Source organism: Parasteatoda tepidariorum, chromosome 5 (genome assembly GCF_043381705.1).
Source record: "Parasteatoda tepidariorum isolate YZ-2023 chromosome 5, CAS_Ptep_4.0, whole genome shotgun sequence".
NCBI classification, from domain to species: Eukaryota; Metazoa; Arthropoda; class Arachnida; order Araneae; family Theridiidae; genus Parasteatoda; species Parasteatoda tepidariorum.
Window position 1 is genome coordinate 89,688,999 of NC_092208.1, and position 18,526 is coordinate 89,707,524.

The 18,526-nt window shown below is 33.9% G+C and overlaps 1 protein-coding gene across 1 annotated transcript; it reads right to left on the reverse strand.

Annotated features, from left to right (window-relative positions):
- Positions 1-262: 262 nt before the first annotated feature.
- Positions 263-18,316, reverse strand: LOC107456316 (putative uncharacterized protein DDB_G0289263). The gene is made up of 3 exons (XM_016074159.3): positions 18,159-18,316; positions 4,431-7,799; positions 263-560 (listed from the first exon to the last, which is right to left on the reverse strand). The coding sequence occupies exons 1-3, from the start codon at positions 18,174-18,176 to the stop codon at positions 294-296; spliced, it is 3,654 nt and encodes a 1,217-aa protein (XP_015929645.2). The 5' UTR covers positions 18,177-18,316; the 3' UTR covers positions 263-293.
- Between the last annotated feature and the right edge of the window lie 210 nt (positions 18,317-18,526).

Consider the following 18,526-nt stretch of genomic DNA (forward strand, 5'->3'; position numbering starts at 1 on the left):
TAGGGAGAAAAATAGGGTTTCTGAAAAATGTTTTATGTCGAAACATTACACCATAGAGTACATTTTAGTTGTCTTAAAATAAAAATTCATCGGTCTATTGCAATTTTCATACTGCTATTATTAAAAAAGTAAATGATTTTTTTTTTCCTGCCAGAGACTGTCATTTACACTGCAAAAAAGAGTTATGTTAAAAGTGTAGGAGATTTTAGACTTAATTTCCAATAACCTTTATTCCATGGTGCTAGAATGATTCTTACCTTTGTGCATATGAGACTAGTATAAATAGTATAATTCTAATATATTGGTTCACTATGAACTTCAAAATGGACATCAGCTGGATCTGAATTGCTTGTGCCTGGTTCATTTGTCTTTATGTTGGATACTTTGAAACCCTCCTTACCAGCCTGGTACTCCACATGCCTGTAGATTCCGTGATGGTCCTTATATCCGTATCGACCTGTCAGCATACCACCCTCATCCATTTTCTCTTCTCTGTATTGGTTGGCTCCATCATCATCTTTTACTTCATATTTAAATTCATACGGCATAGCTTTGGATTCCTGCAATACACACGTTATTTCAATTGAAAAGAGAGAATTAAATCAATGAAATAGACATTTGCCCAATTCTTATCCTTTACCATAGTTACGGCAATTCTCTCTACCCTCTCCAGTATATTCCGACTTTTTGCGGAAACGTACCGCCGTGGAGAAAATAAACAGTTGCCTTAACCATGGTAATGGAGACGTGGTGGCGCAGGGGATGGAGCTTTCCAATGAGGTGAACCGGGTTCGAATCCCGCACCCGACTCGCACCGATCACAGTGCGGACGTAAAATATCGTCAGTGGTAGAGGGATCATGGGTCAGAGTCCCCTTGCAGTTGGGCTAACCGTGGATGATTTTCGTTGTTTTCCTCTCCATGTTAAGCAAATTCGGGTTAGTTTCATCAAAAAATCCTCTGTGAAGGCAAATTTCTCCCACTACTTGATCCAGAAGTTCCCTTGTCTTCTGGATTGGGTTTTAAATGACAAGGCTACGGAGTTGATCATGAGTAGTCGTAAACGCAAAGTGGGTCGGCTGTTCTACGACGGTTAACAAAAACTTAAGAAGAAAAGGAAACATAGGCAACGGAGTAGGAATTGAGAAGTGAGATAACCTTGAGACGATTATTATATTAACAAAGAGTATAGTACGAGTATCTGCCTACTTATTTTTACCACTTATAATTTTAACACAATTTATGCTAAATAGGTTAAAAAAAACTTTTTCCTAATGCATAAATATGTGTATCAATCAGGGCCGTAGCGAACGATAGAATTGGNAGGGCCGTAGCGAATGATTGATTTGGGGGGGGGGGCAAAATGCAAATCTGCCTCAAATTCGCTTTAAACCAGACTAATGGTCAATTAAAAAAAGCACTGAGGTTTTTAGTTTTTTTTTATTTCATTAGTATTTTTTATAATTTGTTTTAAATGATTATTGATAATAAAAAAATTCTGATTTCAAACTCCCGAGTTTTACCTTGTTAATCATTTGAAAGCTTTGAGCATTTCGGCGTAAAAATAATGCATCAATATGCAACACTAAGCCATGTAAAATTTTTTTATTTTTTAGTTAAAAAGTACTTAGTATTTCCGGGTCTGCGGTAAGGGTTTTAAATTATTAGCCGAACATTAAAAGTATTCGCCAATTTTCGAACGTCTTTGCCAATTGCAAATCGCAACAGCATTTGCATTACATGGAAAGGAAAACCACGAACTGTTACCCACGGTTAGACTGGCGGCAAGGGGATTCTAACCCATGATTATATTTTACGTCAGCACTGTGGTCACTGCAAGCCGGGTGCGGAATTCGAATCGACCCATCAATGCTGAGATTCGAACCCAATTCACTTCATTGGAAAGCGAGCGCTCTATCCCCGGAGCCACCCTGACTCCTGCTACAATGATTATTCAAATAAAATAATTAAATAAATTAACTACTTCCTCAGCTCCTAGCTGCATATGGACTTATTTCTCTTTCAAAAATTACTGCTCATGGGAGAGAATCTTCGGAAGGCAAGGGCATGCACACATAGAGTGGCCAAATTATTATGACCACCTGACAGTTTTATGCAAAATGAGCTATTGCGTCACAGTGAGGCCACGATAGAGGGCGAGATAGCTACAAAAAGTGAATGCAATGCAAGTGAACCATCAGTTGCACTGTGTTACGAGCGGAGCTATGGACGAAAAACGTGACTGAACTGAATTTGACAGCTGGATGATCGAAGCGTCGGTATCAGCAAAGCGGCTGCTCTTTGGAAGTGTTCGAGAGAAGCAGTTATTAATGTGGACTACCGAGCAGAAAACCGGGTCTGAACGCTAGACTTGTGGTCGTTACAGGCTACTGAATGCTCGAGCTGAAAGGAGACTTGCCAGAGTTGTCCAGTCCAACAGTAGAGCAACAGAAGGTGCAACTGCGAACATCTCTAAACAGATTTTAAGGAACGAGGCTAAATGTTTGTCTGTTATCTACTTCCGAAATGATTTTTTCTGAGGTTCATAGTTGGAAACACTTGTTCACAAATATAAGATGAAGTAAACATAGCACTGATTTTCTGAGCATGAGATATTAAATTTGGGAAACTAGCTTTTGGTAATGATTTGTAAAACTCAGACCTTGGCATATTTAGAAACAACTGCTTCAGATGACGCCAATCTGCGGCTATTCTATAAAGAGCTTCTGTTTTCAACATTTCACTAATTGAAGCTGTCTGTGCTAGCTATTTCCTTCAATTTATGTTTTGTAGAACAAAAATAGAGAAAGAAAAAATGTCATCAGTGCTTTGTTAAAAGAGAATGAACTGAACAAAAATAGCTTTAAACAAAGTAGATACGAAAATGCTTTATATTAGCCACGGATCGGCAAGTTATTCTATACGCGGGCCTGATTAAACCTTCCGATGGGCCACAGTTGGCCCATTCCTGGTATGGGCTATGGGCCGACGTCCTATTCGAAAGCCTCTGCTGTCAGCCTTGAACAAGAGCAGACGTCTCCAATTTGCAAAGGAGCATAAGGATTAGACAGTAGATGACAGGAAAAGGGTCATGTGTTCTGAGGAATCACCTTTTCAATTATACCATGCAGACGGCTGGGTTCGGATATTGCGAAAACAGCACGAAAGCATGGACCCCAAATGCATTTCCACAACACTTCAAGCTAGTGGGGGCAATGTTATGGTTTGCGGGATGTTTTCTTGGCATTGCTTGGGTCCTTTGATTCCTGTGGCACAGCATCTGAATACCCCAGGGTATTTAGGTGTTATTGCAGATCAAGTACGTCTTGTTATGTTAATGCTGTACCCTGACGGGTATGGATACTTTCAGCAATACAATGCTACTTGTCATACAGCTCGTATCGCCATCAGAAGGTTCGAAGAGCATGACGGAGACTTTACCATGCTTTGTTGGCCCACACAATCACCAGATCTCAATCCAATTGAGAATTTGTGGGATAAGATCAAAAAGACAGGCTGCTGGATTCATTGCCATCCAATCTGACGGAATTGAACTTGCACTTCATCAGATATGGGATCAAATTCCAACTTCCACGTACCTACATCTTCTAGAATCTACGCCAAGTAGAATTCGAGCAGTATTACGAGATAAAGGTTGTCCAATACTGTATTGAGGGGGTGGTCATAATAATTTAGTCACTCAGTGTATACGAATATTATAGCTTGTAATTTGTATCCATTACTTTAGTTATTATAAGCAATAATTGTAGAAAATTTCGTAAACCTAGTTTTATTTATGGAAATATCAACTTGTTCTTTTAGTAAAAAAAAAAAAAATCCTTTTTTCATATAATTGTAAAAATATTCAATAAAATTAAACATAATTTTTTGAATAATTTTTAATCATTAACAAAAGTATTTTAAAATTTAAAAAAAGAAAGAAAAACATCTCGTCAAAAATTGTACTAGATATGAGCTTTTAAAGTAATCCTTTTAATATTGCGTCGGTGTTGAAAACATTGAAATTTTTTTTCTTCATAAATTTGTTTTAATTCATATTTGGTAACTTAATATCCGATTTGAATTTCTCGAAAAGTTAAAAAGTATAAATACACACATAATTTTTTTGAACCAGCACTTTGGGATGTAAAACTGGTATTATTTTCTTATAATTATTGGTGAAATATTTACTTTTGATAACATTTCCATCAGATATTTTTGAAACACTCTGTACATATTGATTGACCGTCACGTGAAAAACTCCAAGAGGAAGCCTTTGAGAAAAACGCACTTTATTTCTAGGTAAGGTTTGAAAAATGCGTGACTATATTAACAGCAATGGATTGTTTTTAGTGCCCGAATATACTTCCTAAAAACTAATTACGAAAAAAATTATTTTGCTTCTAGTTTTTTACTTGTGCTAATACCTACCTTGTACTCATTATTTCTTGAGTTGTGAGTTGCAGGATTACCGAATCCACTTGACCCGTATCCACTTGATTTCTCTGGATACTTTCCTTCTCCCAACAGTGCTTCATAAGATAGTTCTGCTTGAGGTTGTTGGCTAATGAGATGAGGTTCTGCATTTTTGGAAGAGCTTTTTGACCAATGACCAAGTGTTTGCTCTTTTTCAAGTGGAAATTCTTTTTGTTCTATGATGGGGACATCTGATTGGACTGGAAAGTCTGGAATAGTCTTCATAAGATCTTTAGAAATTCCCCCTTTTACTCCAGATGCATGTCTAGGTTCACTTAACTGGAAGTGGGGTCTGCTGATTTTATCAGAACCACCCTTAATTCCACTGTATGCTCCGATTCGGGGGTACTTTGGTTGATTGGGTTTGTGACTTTTCGTGTTTGGTGATCTTTCAAAAGCTTGATAGTGATCATGAATTTGGTCAGTTTTTGAAAAAGGACTGTTTTCACTGTTCGTATTATGTTTCCCAGAGTGTGTTACCAAGTGCGGTTGCTTCGGGTGGTTAAGATTGTTCGTTTTTATAGAAGATTTGACTTTTTGTTTGTTTTCTTCAAAAACAGGGAGTGATTTTTTTGTATGATGTGCATATAATTGTTCACCTGGAGTGCTCAAAGTCTTATGATGGTCACTGAAACCTTTGATTCCTGCAGGTTGTGTTTTGTAACCAAGAACCGTTATTTCTCCTATGCCTTGTGCGTTCTCTTTTTTGTATTTATCATGGTTGCCACTTTCATTTTCATTGTAAAAGTACCCATCGTTTGCTTTGTGGCTTGGAAATATAATTTTGTGATGTTCATTATTTGAATATTCATTAAGAGTCTTCTTGTTAGCTCCAAACACATCGCTGTGGCTTGGAGAAAATACTCCAGAGCCCGTAGTTTTGTGTTGAGCTCCCGAATTGTAGTGTACTTGATCTCGTTTACTAGAGCCATAGCTATGTTTTTTATCATGATTGAGTGAATGATAATCAGGCCTATAGTTTTTCTCGTCAACTCCCTTAGAGACGTCTACTTGAGCTATTCTATCATAGCCAGTATTTTTTTGCATATTATGTTTTCTATTTTGCCCATATTGATCTCCACCTGAACGCGTTTCTTGTAAATCTGAAGTATGCGATGCAGCGACATAGCTGTTTGCTAAATCAGAATTATGAACTTTGGAATGCAAGCCGAAATTTCCTCCATAACTGTTTGAATGTTTATTTAAATGATCATGAGCCCTAGATGTATGATGTAAATTTCTGTTTCTGGAATTATGAGCTTGTGAATTCACAACAGAATTACTTCTAGATCCATGTCTGTTTAATCCAGACGTATAATGTAAATTATTTCCAGAGTTATGAACTTTTGATATTGTAGAATGGAGACCAGAATTTCTTTCATTACCGTAATTATGTTTATTCAAATGTTCGTGACCGAATCCGGATGTATGATATTTATTATGTGAATGCAAGTTACTATTTTCTAAGTTTTGAACTTGTGAATTTACGGATTGAAAACCAGAATTACTACGATGATTCAAATGATTTTTATCATATCCGGTTTTATGATGATTTCCGGAGCTTTGAACTTGTGAATTGGCAGAGCGCAGTCCAGAGCCTCTTTCGTATCCGTGATTATGTCCACCGTATCCAGAAGTATGATGTAAATGACTATTCCCAGAATTTTGAACTTGTGAAGAATGCTGACCAGAATTACTGCCATAACCGTATTTATGTTTATTCAAATGATTTTGACCAATTCCAGATGTATGATGTAAATGACTATTTCCTGAATTTTGAACTTGTGAATTGGCTGAGTGCAGACCAGAACCTCTTTCGTATCCGGAATTATGCCCCCCATATCCAGTTGTATGATGTCTATTCCCAGAATTTTGAACTTGTGAAGAATCGAGACCGGAATTGCTGCCATAACCATGATTTAGTTTATTCAAATGCTCTTGACCAAAAACAGATCTGTGATGCAAATTACTATTTTCAGAGCTTCGAACTTGTGAATTTAAAAAATGTTGACCAGAATTACTACCATGACCATAATTATGTTTGCTCAAATGGTTTTCACTGAATCCTGATGTGTGTTGCAAGTTATTTCCAAAACTTTGAAATTGAGAATTTTCGGAATGCAAACCAGAATCTTTTTCATAACCGTAATTGTGTTTATTCAAATGATCTTCACTGAACAGAGCTGCATGATGCAAATTACTATTTCCAGAGCTTTTAATGTGTGAGTTTGCAGAATGTAAACCAGAGCCACTACCATAACCATAATTATGTTTGCTAAAATTATTATTATTGAGTCGTGATGCACGATGTAAATTATTGCCGTAATTTTGAGAATGAATTCCGGAATGATAGTTATCTTTGATCCGATGATCTTGGTCATATTTGGATGCATGATGCAAATTACTATGTCCAAGATTCATTACGCCATAATGTCTGTTATGTGCATCTTCAGTTTTTTGATTTCCTAGGCTACTATGACTTTCAGCTTGATCTGCCTTCTGTAAATGGGATTGAAATAAATTGTCATTTTTATAATTGCGATGATCAGAATTATCTTGTGTTTGAACTAAACCTGATAGGTCTTTTTCGTCTTCTTTTTTAACATAACTTTCTTCACCATTTTTATTACTATTAAATTGAAAAGTATGGTCCCGATTTTTAAGATTTATTTCGCTGCTCGTGTCGAAATTTTTGAATTCAGGTATTTTATCATTCTTATGAGTTTCTCGATATACTAAAAGTTGTTCGTCACCTTCGCTGGTAGAGCTTTTATCATTTTTTCCGTAAGCATTTGAACGTGTTTGTCCCTTTGATGCTTGCTCGAAAGGATTTGGATATTTGGGTCTTTTAGGATACTTTCTCCTGGTTTTTAGTCTGTATTTGTTGGAACCTAGATTACCATCGTGACCTCCATGTAACTTACTGTCCTCAAAACTTCTCTTGGGGTGTTCTTCTCCAGTTTCTCTATGATCTTCTGAAGTTTCTATCCAGTGACCTTTCGAATTATGACTTCCTTTCTTGCCAGAATATCCTGTATCTGCTTTAGCATGTTTCCCGTAAGCCTCATGGTCTCTCTCAGTATTTTCTTGAGGAATTCGATCTCCATAGTTGAGAGGAAGTTGTTTCGTTGCCTCATGCGGAGGTCCTCTTCCATGATTCCAATCAAAATCTTCAACGGTTTTTTGTTCTTCGGGTTCCTCATTATATTCGACCGAGACCTGTCCTTGCTGTAGGGGGGCATTTAACTCTTCGGCATCAGAGGATGGCAGAGGTGGGCGTCCTCCGGCTTGAGCAGCGCCCAATAAAGTCACCAACAGGATTACCTTTTAAAAATAAATCATTAGCCAAGATTAGAATAGTTTTGATATATTTTAAGTTACGTATGAAGTAAGACAATATTTTAAGTTATGAAATAAGACATAAAAACGTACTTTTTCTAAATAAACATAAATTTTCTTTCGACGGATTCAGATTTCTGACTCCCAATATATAGGGGGGGTAGCCACAATGTGGGAAATAGGGTCCCCATAGATTGGTCAAGAGAGTGATCCAAAGTTTGGACTTCTTTAATTATACTTTTTGCTTATTTCCCCATATCTCGTGAGCTTTTAAAATTTTTTTGCATAGAATAATAAAATTCGTTTATCCAAAGACAGTTCCATGCAAAAAACAAAAAAAAAAGGTTTTAGTAAATATTTATTATTTTATTTCATAATAGTCGAAAAAAATTCAAATAGTAAGGTATGCAATTTTTTAAATCACTTGAAAGTATGTAACTAAAGTATGTCATCAAAAGTATAAAATTGCACGTGGCAAAATATAAAATTTGAGCGAAATCCGTTGAATAGTTCCTGAAAAATCGAATTTTAAAAATAGGACTTCTTTAAAATTGGATTTTTTAGGAATTATTCGACCGATTTCACTCAAATTTTGTATTTTGCCATGCAAATTTACATATTTTGAAATAATAAAAAAAATGCATACCTGACAATTCCACATTTTTCGACTATTGTTTAATAAAATAATTTTTACTAAAATTTCTTTTTTTAGCATTAAGTTATCTTTGGATAAACGAATTTTATAATTGTGTGGAAACCGTTTTAAATTCGCCTAAAAAGTTCTCGAGATATAGTGACCAATGAAAAAAAATAAAATAAACATTAAAGGGTCCAAACTTTGTATAGCCTGATCTCTTAACCAAACTATGGGGACTGTATTTCCCAGATTGCGGCTACCCCCCATGTTTTGGGGATCAGAAATCCGAATCCATCGAAAAAAAAGTATGTTTATTCAGATAAAGTACGTTTTTGTGTCTGAATTCGTAACTTTAAATATAGTTTGCCCTAATTAATTAGCATATTTGAGGTTAGCCCCTCGAACCATTAAAATAGAGTCCTAGAACGTAAAGATCCAATCATTAGACCAAAAGTTATTTAAGGTGGTCAATTTTTTAGGCGCACTGTACATTTGTTTTAAAGTGACGACCAGGGGCGTTCTCTGGTTCAGGTCAAAATTACGATTTGTGGATGTATGAATGGGTCCGTCTATAAACTGGTGCGGCGGAAGTCAAATTCTTGGTCATAGATGGAGCCACTAGAAAAAAAGAACAATCTCCCCCCCCTTGCCTTAATGACCTAAGACAACAACAACAGTAACAAGATGTAAAAATGTGCAATAGCGTTTTTTTTTTTATAAAGAGGAATTATATTTTTCTTTGCCATCCTGTATATTATGTTTGTCCAATAAAAATTGATTCCGACCTACATAATAACTTTGTACGAACATAGCAAAGAATTTAGATAATTTTAATTTTCTTACATTAATAAGTAACTAGTGAACTATTTTTTAAATTTTTTTACCCATAAATTTACTTTAATTCACATGTAGTTTAGATAAAAAGAATTTTAATAACTTTAATAATAACTTTGAGCGAACCTAGCAAAGGATTTAGATAATGTTAATTTTTTTATATTAATAAGTAACTAGTGAACTACTTTTTACATTTTTTTACGCATAAATTTATTTTAATTCAATTTTTTTAAAGAAAAAGTATTTGAAAAAAGAATTTTATAATATAACTACTTAAAGATAACTAAGTTTTATAATATAGCTAAAAATTGATAATTAAACTTGAATATTTTAAAGACACTGAAATGACCTGTATAGGTTACCTACACAGCTGTAACGGAGCACAGTTGGTCCCAAGGAATGTCCGGACACGACGCACGGACACATATTAGTGTACACAACAAAACTGCCCTTACTTAAAAAACAGCCCTCGTGCATAAAAAAAAAAAAAAAGAAATATTATGCCACTCAGAATTGTTATTTCTAAACATTACATTAGTTTAAAACATCAAATACAATGCCTATTGTGTAAAAATGTTACAATTGAAATCTATAATTTATCTTACCATTGAGAAAATGTGTGGTTTATTAAATCCTTTGTTAAAAAAATGGCTTTCTTTTTCGCACCTTAAAGAGCTACGATATCATATTGAACTGAATTACATCGAAATAAATTACAGGTACTACTCTATCGATCAAACATGGCACTAAAACTCAAAAGATTGCTCGATTAACCATGATTCGCCCCATCCTTACATATGCCACACCAGTTTTGACAAATATAACACAAACTCTGTTGAACAAAATAATACTCTATCAAACTGAAATGCTAAAATGGATAAGAAAAGCCAAATGGTTCACAAGAAGTTATACAATACACTTCAAAATAGATGCAATAGACAAACACATAGCTAAATTAAATTCTAAATTCCACCAAATACGAATACAAAAGCCACCTCTTGCTCTGCAGCAAATGTCAATTAAATATTTCTATATGGAAATTCAACTGAAGTCATGAGACCAATAGCAGCATACTATAGCAATGATATCAATAGCATATACATAATCTCATTTTCACCATACTAGATTAGTTCAAGTCATGCCTCATATTTTTACATTATCTGCATATAAGTACACAGTCACAATTCAATAATTCACATAAATACTTCATTTGCATTCCACCACCTCATCGAAACACTACAAAGTTCAAGTTAAAGATGAATGGCTGTCTGAGGGGCCCATATATTTAATACAGTTCAGTTCAGAGATCAAATACAACAATAATATCGAGATATCTGCAATAATAGTTAATATATAAATTTTAAAATTAAAATTTGAATGCGATTCTGGAAATCCATAATTTATGTAATCGTTAGCTCAAAAAAAGAGAAAAAATGCGTTTTTATTATTATTTCTTAAAGAAATGAAATTAATCGTGATACTTTTTATGTAATTGTATTCTAGTAGGGTATAGTGTGGTGCGTGTAAGCGTGCTTCGTAGGAAAATCGCGGCATTCGCTTATGCCAAGATTCAGAAGCCCATTAGGATCGACACCCACACGCGTGACGTCACTTATAGACATCCAATTAAATATGATTTGAAAACTGATTCATCTTGCTAATAAAACAAGCCTAATTGCTGTAACATAGCAACCCCCGCCAAGCACAACCACGTGATTAGGCACAATCCTGGGATGCATGTATCCAATTGTCAGGATTTTAATACGTTTCCTTGCCCGGGATTCGAACCCAGAATCTTTCTGATGAAAGGGGTAGGGGTGTATGAGGGTTTAATAAAACATAATGGAAAAAAATATTGAACATTTCAAATGAGATATTAAATGAACATTTTTTATATTTTATTTTATAACCGTTGTAGAACAGCTGACCGAATTTTCAGTTTACGACTACCAATGTTCAACTCCGTATTCTTATTTATTTTGAACCTAATCCAGAAGACAAGGGAAATCCTGGATCAAGTATTGGGAGAAATTTGCCTTCGTGGTGAACTTTTGAGTGGAATTAACCCGCTTTTGCGTTACAGGGAGAGAAAGACCACGTCAACCTTCCACGGTTAGCCTGATTGCAAGGGGACTCTTAGCAGAGTTCAAGATTGTTTATTAAGTATACAAAACAACGTTTACATTTCTCAAAAAGGAAGACCAGTTGCCTTTATCGACTACTCCTATCTAAATCCGAAGAAAAATCAGTTCAACGTTGAATCATAATACTGCGGTTTTTCTGAAACCTTAATGAGGTATTCAGTTGATTTAGTTGAGGTATTTAGTTCAATTTAAACCATAGTATAGTATCGTGTAATAAAGTTTAGGAAGTTAAATAATATGGTTGAAATAGCCATCATATTTACTTACATCATTTGAGCGTTATCATGGTTCAAAATATTTATAAATTTTTAACAATGTGGAGAAACATTGGTTTTATGATTCCCTCCCCCCCCTTGAAACCTCTATTCTTTTTCATTACTTTAACAGACAATTTTTGACTCGAAGTTCAGAAAATTTTAATTTTGTGACTGAAACTTATCATTTGATATTTTTTTTATCAAAAGTATCATAAAAATCTAACAATTGAAATTTGTAAAAAAAATGTGCGAGTATATATATGATCTCTTAACCAAACTATGGGGANATAAGGAAAATAGAATCATATTAAATATTTCAAACTTATTCGCACGTTCATATTTCGGTAATTTCATAGATATGTTACTGTGAATAACCGAAATTGGTGGTTGTTGACTTCCACCGGTGAATGTGACAATCACATAATAGCTTTGGTAAATGTCCGAAATATATACTTGGTCTAGTTAAATATCACTGTCCGCTGTACATTTGTCTGGTATGCCCTACTCCAATGTTTTCTTTCTAAGATTCAGTACCGCTGCCAGGTATACATTTGCCCGGTATGTCCTACATCAATGTTTTCTTAAGATTAAGTGCCACTGCCCGGTATGCATTTAACCGGTATTTTTTCGGGCATTCATTAAAGCGACTATGTGTTTGTTGACATTCACCGGTGAAAGTCGACATTTTCTTGATTTCGGTAATTCACAGATGTATATTTATATAAGAAGATGAAAAAAAAAAAAAAAAAAANAAAAAAAAAAAAAAAAAACGAGGAAAGTTTTTGAAGATCTCGAGGAAAGTTATTTTTTACACAGATTTAAAGTTTTATAAAGATTGCGATCGTGTTGCACATACAAAGTGCTCTAGCAGCACTGCCGGCAGGGACTGATCAAGACAAATTCAGGCCCAAGGCCCACCAAATTTTCCGGGCCCCTTACGAAATATTTTGAAATTAAGTTTCTGAAGAATAGTCCTAACAATAAAAAAGAATCTATTGAGCTGCATGATTCAGGAGAAACATTCCAAAAAATTTTGAAAGCAAACAATTGAGGATCATTTTTCTAAGATAAAGTTCTCGCATCTATATATTAAAGCAAAATATAAAACAACAAAACAATGTTTTGTCAAAATAAAAATAGTTTGGTGACCACAAACAATTGAAAATCAGTGATTTATGCTAAAAGTCACTGATTAGTAGAATTATTTTTCATTGTAAGCTGTAATTATTTTTTTTATTTAGTACTTAAACCAACACAAAGCTAGCCGACTTTTCATTAGATTTAACAATAATTTCAGCATGTATGCTAAGATATTAAGGTTATTAATTATAATTTTTATTAAAAATATGCACGCAAAAAATATGCAAAAGGAGCCAAAATACTATTCCCATATAGCTCTCATAGAAAATTAAAAACACATTTAAATAATAATTTATTTAAAGATATCACTTTTAAAAAATTAAAATTCATATTCAGCGCATTCACTTAGGCCGTTGACGTCAAAACTGCACCCATTAAAATTCAGCTGTACTTTCGAATTTGATTAGTGCAATGTTTACACGAGTTTGGTTTATCACAATATAAAAAAAATTTGAAGAAGAAAAAAAAAAGTGAATTTTTTGAGAAAAACTTTTTTTTCTCAGTATTTAAAAAAAAAGTAATATTGAGGACTTTTTACTAATTTTTGAGGCCCCCAGAAAGTGTGGGCCCTAGGCCCGTGCCTATTGGGCCTAGGCGATAATCAGGCCCTGACTGCCGGTCGATTAGCCGCTCTCGCCGCAGGTGAAGCACTCGGATTGTGAGTTCGATCCTGGTAGTCGCATAAACCATCGGCGTGTAAGCGCAGTTAGGGACGCATCTACCATGGCTGAAAGTCCTCTCATTGGTGGTGGTGTGGAAGTTGGAAGAGAGGGGTACCAGCTGAGGCATTGCTTATGTCGTTTTACCGAGGTCAAAATTACGTGGCATTCCACCATTGGGGGATATGATACCCGGTTCTGGATATGAAATATAATTTTATTTGAGCGTTTAGTATTATTTAGGCGGGACCTTGAAATACAAAATTCTCAACTTCAATGAGCCACTTATAAAATATACAAAAATAAAATTTGAGTAAAAATAATATGTCAAGTTTTTTGTTTTAAGATATAAAATTGTAAAAAGAAGAAGAAAAAACGCGTCTCTTTTTCAATTATAAAGGCAAAAATGTGGAATTTTAAGTAAGTCATTTTCCGAGAGACTGAGCCAAAATGTTTTAGTATGAGGAGCCTCGCAAAGTCTAGTAACGGTTCTGATCAGAACAGACTCAGGAAGAAGATATGCAAATTAGGAAAAAACGTTTAAAGTACCCAAATATTTTTGGAGACCAAATTTTTATATTTTTAGTTTAGAATTTTTTAATATTGATTTATGTAATAAATCATGCACTAAACCGTGGTAAAAACAAATCAAAACTTAAAACATTTTCTTTTTCAAATGGGAGGAAGGAAAATTCGAAAAAAAACGAAAAGTATTAAAAGTTTCTTTAACTAAAATTCATTTCCATAACATCGCAGGTATTTCGCAGGCAAGTAAAACATTAGCTAGAAAAATAAAAAAAACGGAAAATTTCTTCCTATTTTTCACATAAGAAAATAGAAAAAACTGTTCTCATTTCCATTTTATTTTAAATCTTTATTTTTTAGCGGTTTTTTTTTCTATTAAAATGTATATTTTCCTCTTAAGCTAAGGTGGGAAAAAAATCTGCAGATCTACAGCTCCCGTTATCGTGCTAGAAGATTTTTGCTATTTGTAAAATAAATCGTAACGTTAGGGAAGGGCAATACAATAGACGTAACATTTATTAAAAAAAAAAAATTACAGCTAATATTGCATTGCACTTAGCAAAAATAATGAAAAATACTAAAAGTTGTTGTTTTAATAGGGTAATAAAATTAAAAAAAGTTTGATAAGTTAGTGCGTACTTTATTTATCTACATAACTTGTGGAGAACATTTACAAAAACGGACAAATAAATTATAAGGTATGACAATAGAGACCAGAAGAAATTACGAGAAAACACGTTTTGAGATTATGTGCAATACAAAATGATCGAGTATGTTAGCGTCCTATAAATTGATGTTTTTATTTTTTAATTTTGCTCTAATTGAGGTAGAAACAAAATTCAAATGGTGTTCAGGAGAAAAAAATGATTTTTTTTTTCATTTTATGCAAAGATCTTAAGTTTTATGATTTTGATACCTTAGGCTTGAACAAAAGCTTTAAAATATATTAATATTTTGCTGAAATTGAACTGGGCTTTAACGCGAACAGATGAGCCTTAGTAGCTCAGGGGATGGAAAACTCACCTCCCAATGAGGTGACCCGGGTTCAAATCCAAGCGATGGCTGGTCGATACGAATTTCACCTTCAGCTCGCATCGTCCGGATTATGGGTTAGTCCCCCTTTTCGTCAGGCTAACGGTGAGAGGTTTTTATGGTTCTACTCTCAATTGTAACACAAATGCTGGTTAGTTCCAGCAAAAAATTCTCCTAAAGGACAAATTTCTCCCAATTGTTGATCCGCGAGCGTCATTGTCTTCTAGCTTGGGTTCAAAATTACGAAACTATAGAGGTGAACATTGGTAGTCATTAACTCAAAATTAGGTCGGCTGTTCAACAACGGTTATAGAAATAAAATAGTTCAAATGCTTAAAGAATAAGTAAACTGTTTTAATAATTACCATCTTGAAGGTATTTTCCCACTTAAATGAAAACTGTTAAAATCAACGAATTCTAAGTTTTTACAAATTTTTATACGTTAAAACAATGCAGTATTTGGGGACTTAATCTTAAATTTGCAAATTAATTTGAGGAGACGATATTTAAGTTACGTACTTTCTTTGATAATTTTTATTTAAAGTATTTGGATTTTTGACCCTCAAAATATAGATTCGCGATCTGTAAAATAGGTCCCTAAAGTTTAGGCAAGAAAGTTAGGGCTCTGTAATTTCAGTTTTACTTTTTGTGTATTTTGTGCATTATTGTTGGAGCTAATGATATATAACAATATACTAACACTACGTATGAGGGTGCAAGAAGGCAATTGCAACAAGAACGAACAGTAATAAACAAATAAAAAGAGGACAAATCGGGACTGCCAAAAAAGATAGCTCTTTCTAAATCTAGCAACCATATCACCCTTTGTAACAATACATCTCTAAATAACGAAAGCAAATTTTCACTTCAAACTAACCCGAACTACTTAATATCACTAATGTCCTGTGAAATACAACAAATTTGAGTTCAGAAATAACATTTTTTTTTATTGAAAGCAAAATTTTCTGTTTGAAAATGGATGGTGTTTTCAGAAGAAATGTAAACAATAACAATCTCGATAATTTTGTTTTCAATAAAAGAAATGAATTAGATAATTTCTGAGCTCAAATCCTGCCGTATTTCATAAGATATTAATGTTATTATCTGGTGAGTTTGAAGTGAAAATTTGTTTCAGTTATTTAGAGATATATTGTTAAAAAAGGTGACATGGTTGCTACATTTTGAATAACTCGCTTTTTGGCAGTCTTGATACGGCCTCTTTCCATAAGTTTATTACTGTTTGTTCTTGTTGCAAGCTGTGCACCATCTTACGTTAGTGTTAGCACTTTTAGCAATGTAAACAGAAGTATTGTTAATATTGTAAACACAAGTAATAAGTAATCAAATACATTGTTTGCAAGAATCTCAAAACACAATGATGCCAAATGGCTTTAAGACAAACAGTAACCCGGAAATTTAGGCGATACCGAGCTTGCAACGTTCCCTAGTGTAGAAAACACCATCCATATAGCGTTGCATAATAAGCTGTAGTAAGCAGCTGTATACTTTGCAACCGGAAGAAGAGTAGTTCAAGAGCTCGGGATTGTTCTTGTTTACATTTACATTGAAAACACCATGCATATGCAAAATAAATTAAATTCTAATCAAAATTTTATTTTTTACGCTTGTGCAACTGTCTATTTTTATTTTTATTTTTATTTTTAAAAAAGAGAAGTTTTACAATCTTACATAATTTTTACTGTGAATTCCTTGGCTCATTATGTTACATCAAAATGACCGAGAAGTCACCATGTGAGGATGGTTGCACTTTCATTTATACCCACACCCTGTCCTACGGGTGCAGTTCCTACCCAATCAACCATTCCATTTTACCGTGTGGTATTTACACTATATTTACAGCTATTCACAAAGACTTAGAATAGACTTTGATTCTTTTAGTTTACTGTATGGTTAAGGTTCCTTTTTTGTATGAACTACACGTTTAAAGTATAGTCAGATTTTTGGAGAAACCAGGCATATACTTAATTGTTGCTCGAATATCCATCTTCATGTTCACAAACTTCATTAGAATAGCTTCTGTCACAAGTTTGACGCACTTTCCCACAGGAAATGAGTGATTTAAAGCATTCCGAACATTGAATCTGTCTTCGGTACTACGAAAATTCTAAAATCCTTTTTTTTGTAATGATTTGCCCTGCTTTTAATTTTAATATTCTTCTTATATACAACTTAAGGAGTCAGTTGACAACAGTTAGCCATCTAGAATATGAAACGATTTGGATAAGTCTTCGGGACAGTGCCCGAAAGGCATTGACTTTAAAATGTCTTACAGATATTACTGATTGACAGGAACTTGATGAGCTAATTTCGAATATCATTCTATAGAAGATGTTACTACTGTTTTTCGTAGTTTGTAGTGTAGTGAGTAGTGCGGTACAAAAAAAAAAAAATCCGTAGTTTGTAGCAATTTCTGGCAACTACTTTTAACGTTAGTTTAATAATTTTTCAAATTGGATGTCTTCAAATCTTCACGGGTCAGTCAATGGATGCAATGAAAATGATCCTGTGACTGTAGCTGAGCGTTAAGTGAAATTACGTATTTGAAATCACGTATAACTAATATTGAAACTAGCCATTACGAAAATTAAATAATTAATCACTTTAATCACACTTTCACATGCGAATGCACAGTCGTGAAGCATGGATGTTATTTCAACGGAAGAGAACTTATTTTTGAGGTACCTTATTCCTTAGAGGAAATAAAAGAGTGTTAAGCACTTAACAAAATTTCAAGTATTTGATAATTTCGCATATCTTAAATTAAATATTCGCTTTCGAAAAAGGCATAAAAAGTAGAAGGTTAAATGAAAAAAAAAATTTTTTTTTTTGAATAACTGACTTATGTAAATATGAATAAATATTTTTTAATTATTCCCTAATATTTAATGTCAGACAATTTCTCATTCAAAACCACATAGCGTAAGTGTAAAATACGTTCTCCAGCAAAGTTCGCCACCTTAAAGTAGTGAAGTAGTTAATAAAATTCCAAAGTAGTTTATAGTCACTATATTTAAAAAAAAAAAAGTAGTTGTAGTAAGCTACGAAAATAATGTAGTTTTTCCGATCACTGGATGAGATGAAAGAAGAAAGCTTACCTTGCAAAAGAGTCTCATTGCAATGGTGGGTAATCCAGATGAAGATATTAGGGAAATGAACTTTCACTATTCTTTAACATTTGCTTTATATATGTCAATAAGGAAATCAGCTGATGGATGACCGCAAATTGCTTGAAGCCATATTTTCGACTAATCGAGAAAAAAATAACACCTCCGGTCTTCAGTTCGAATGGTAAATGCTAATTGATGATAATTGAGACAAACACGAGATTCAAAACGATGATCTCGAATCGAATTGTGAAATACTCAATATCTGGACCGATTTACCAGATTCGGGTCTCTTTGCTGGACAACGCATTTTGGGGGTATCTATCTATCTATCTATCTATATATATTATATATATATA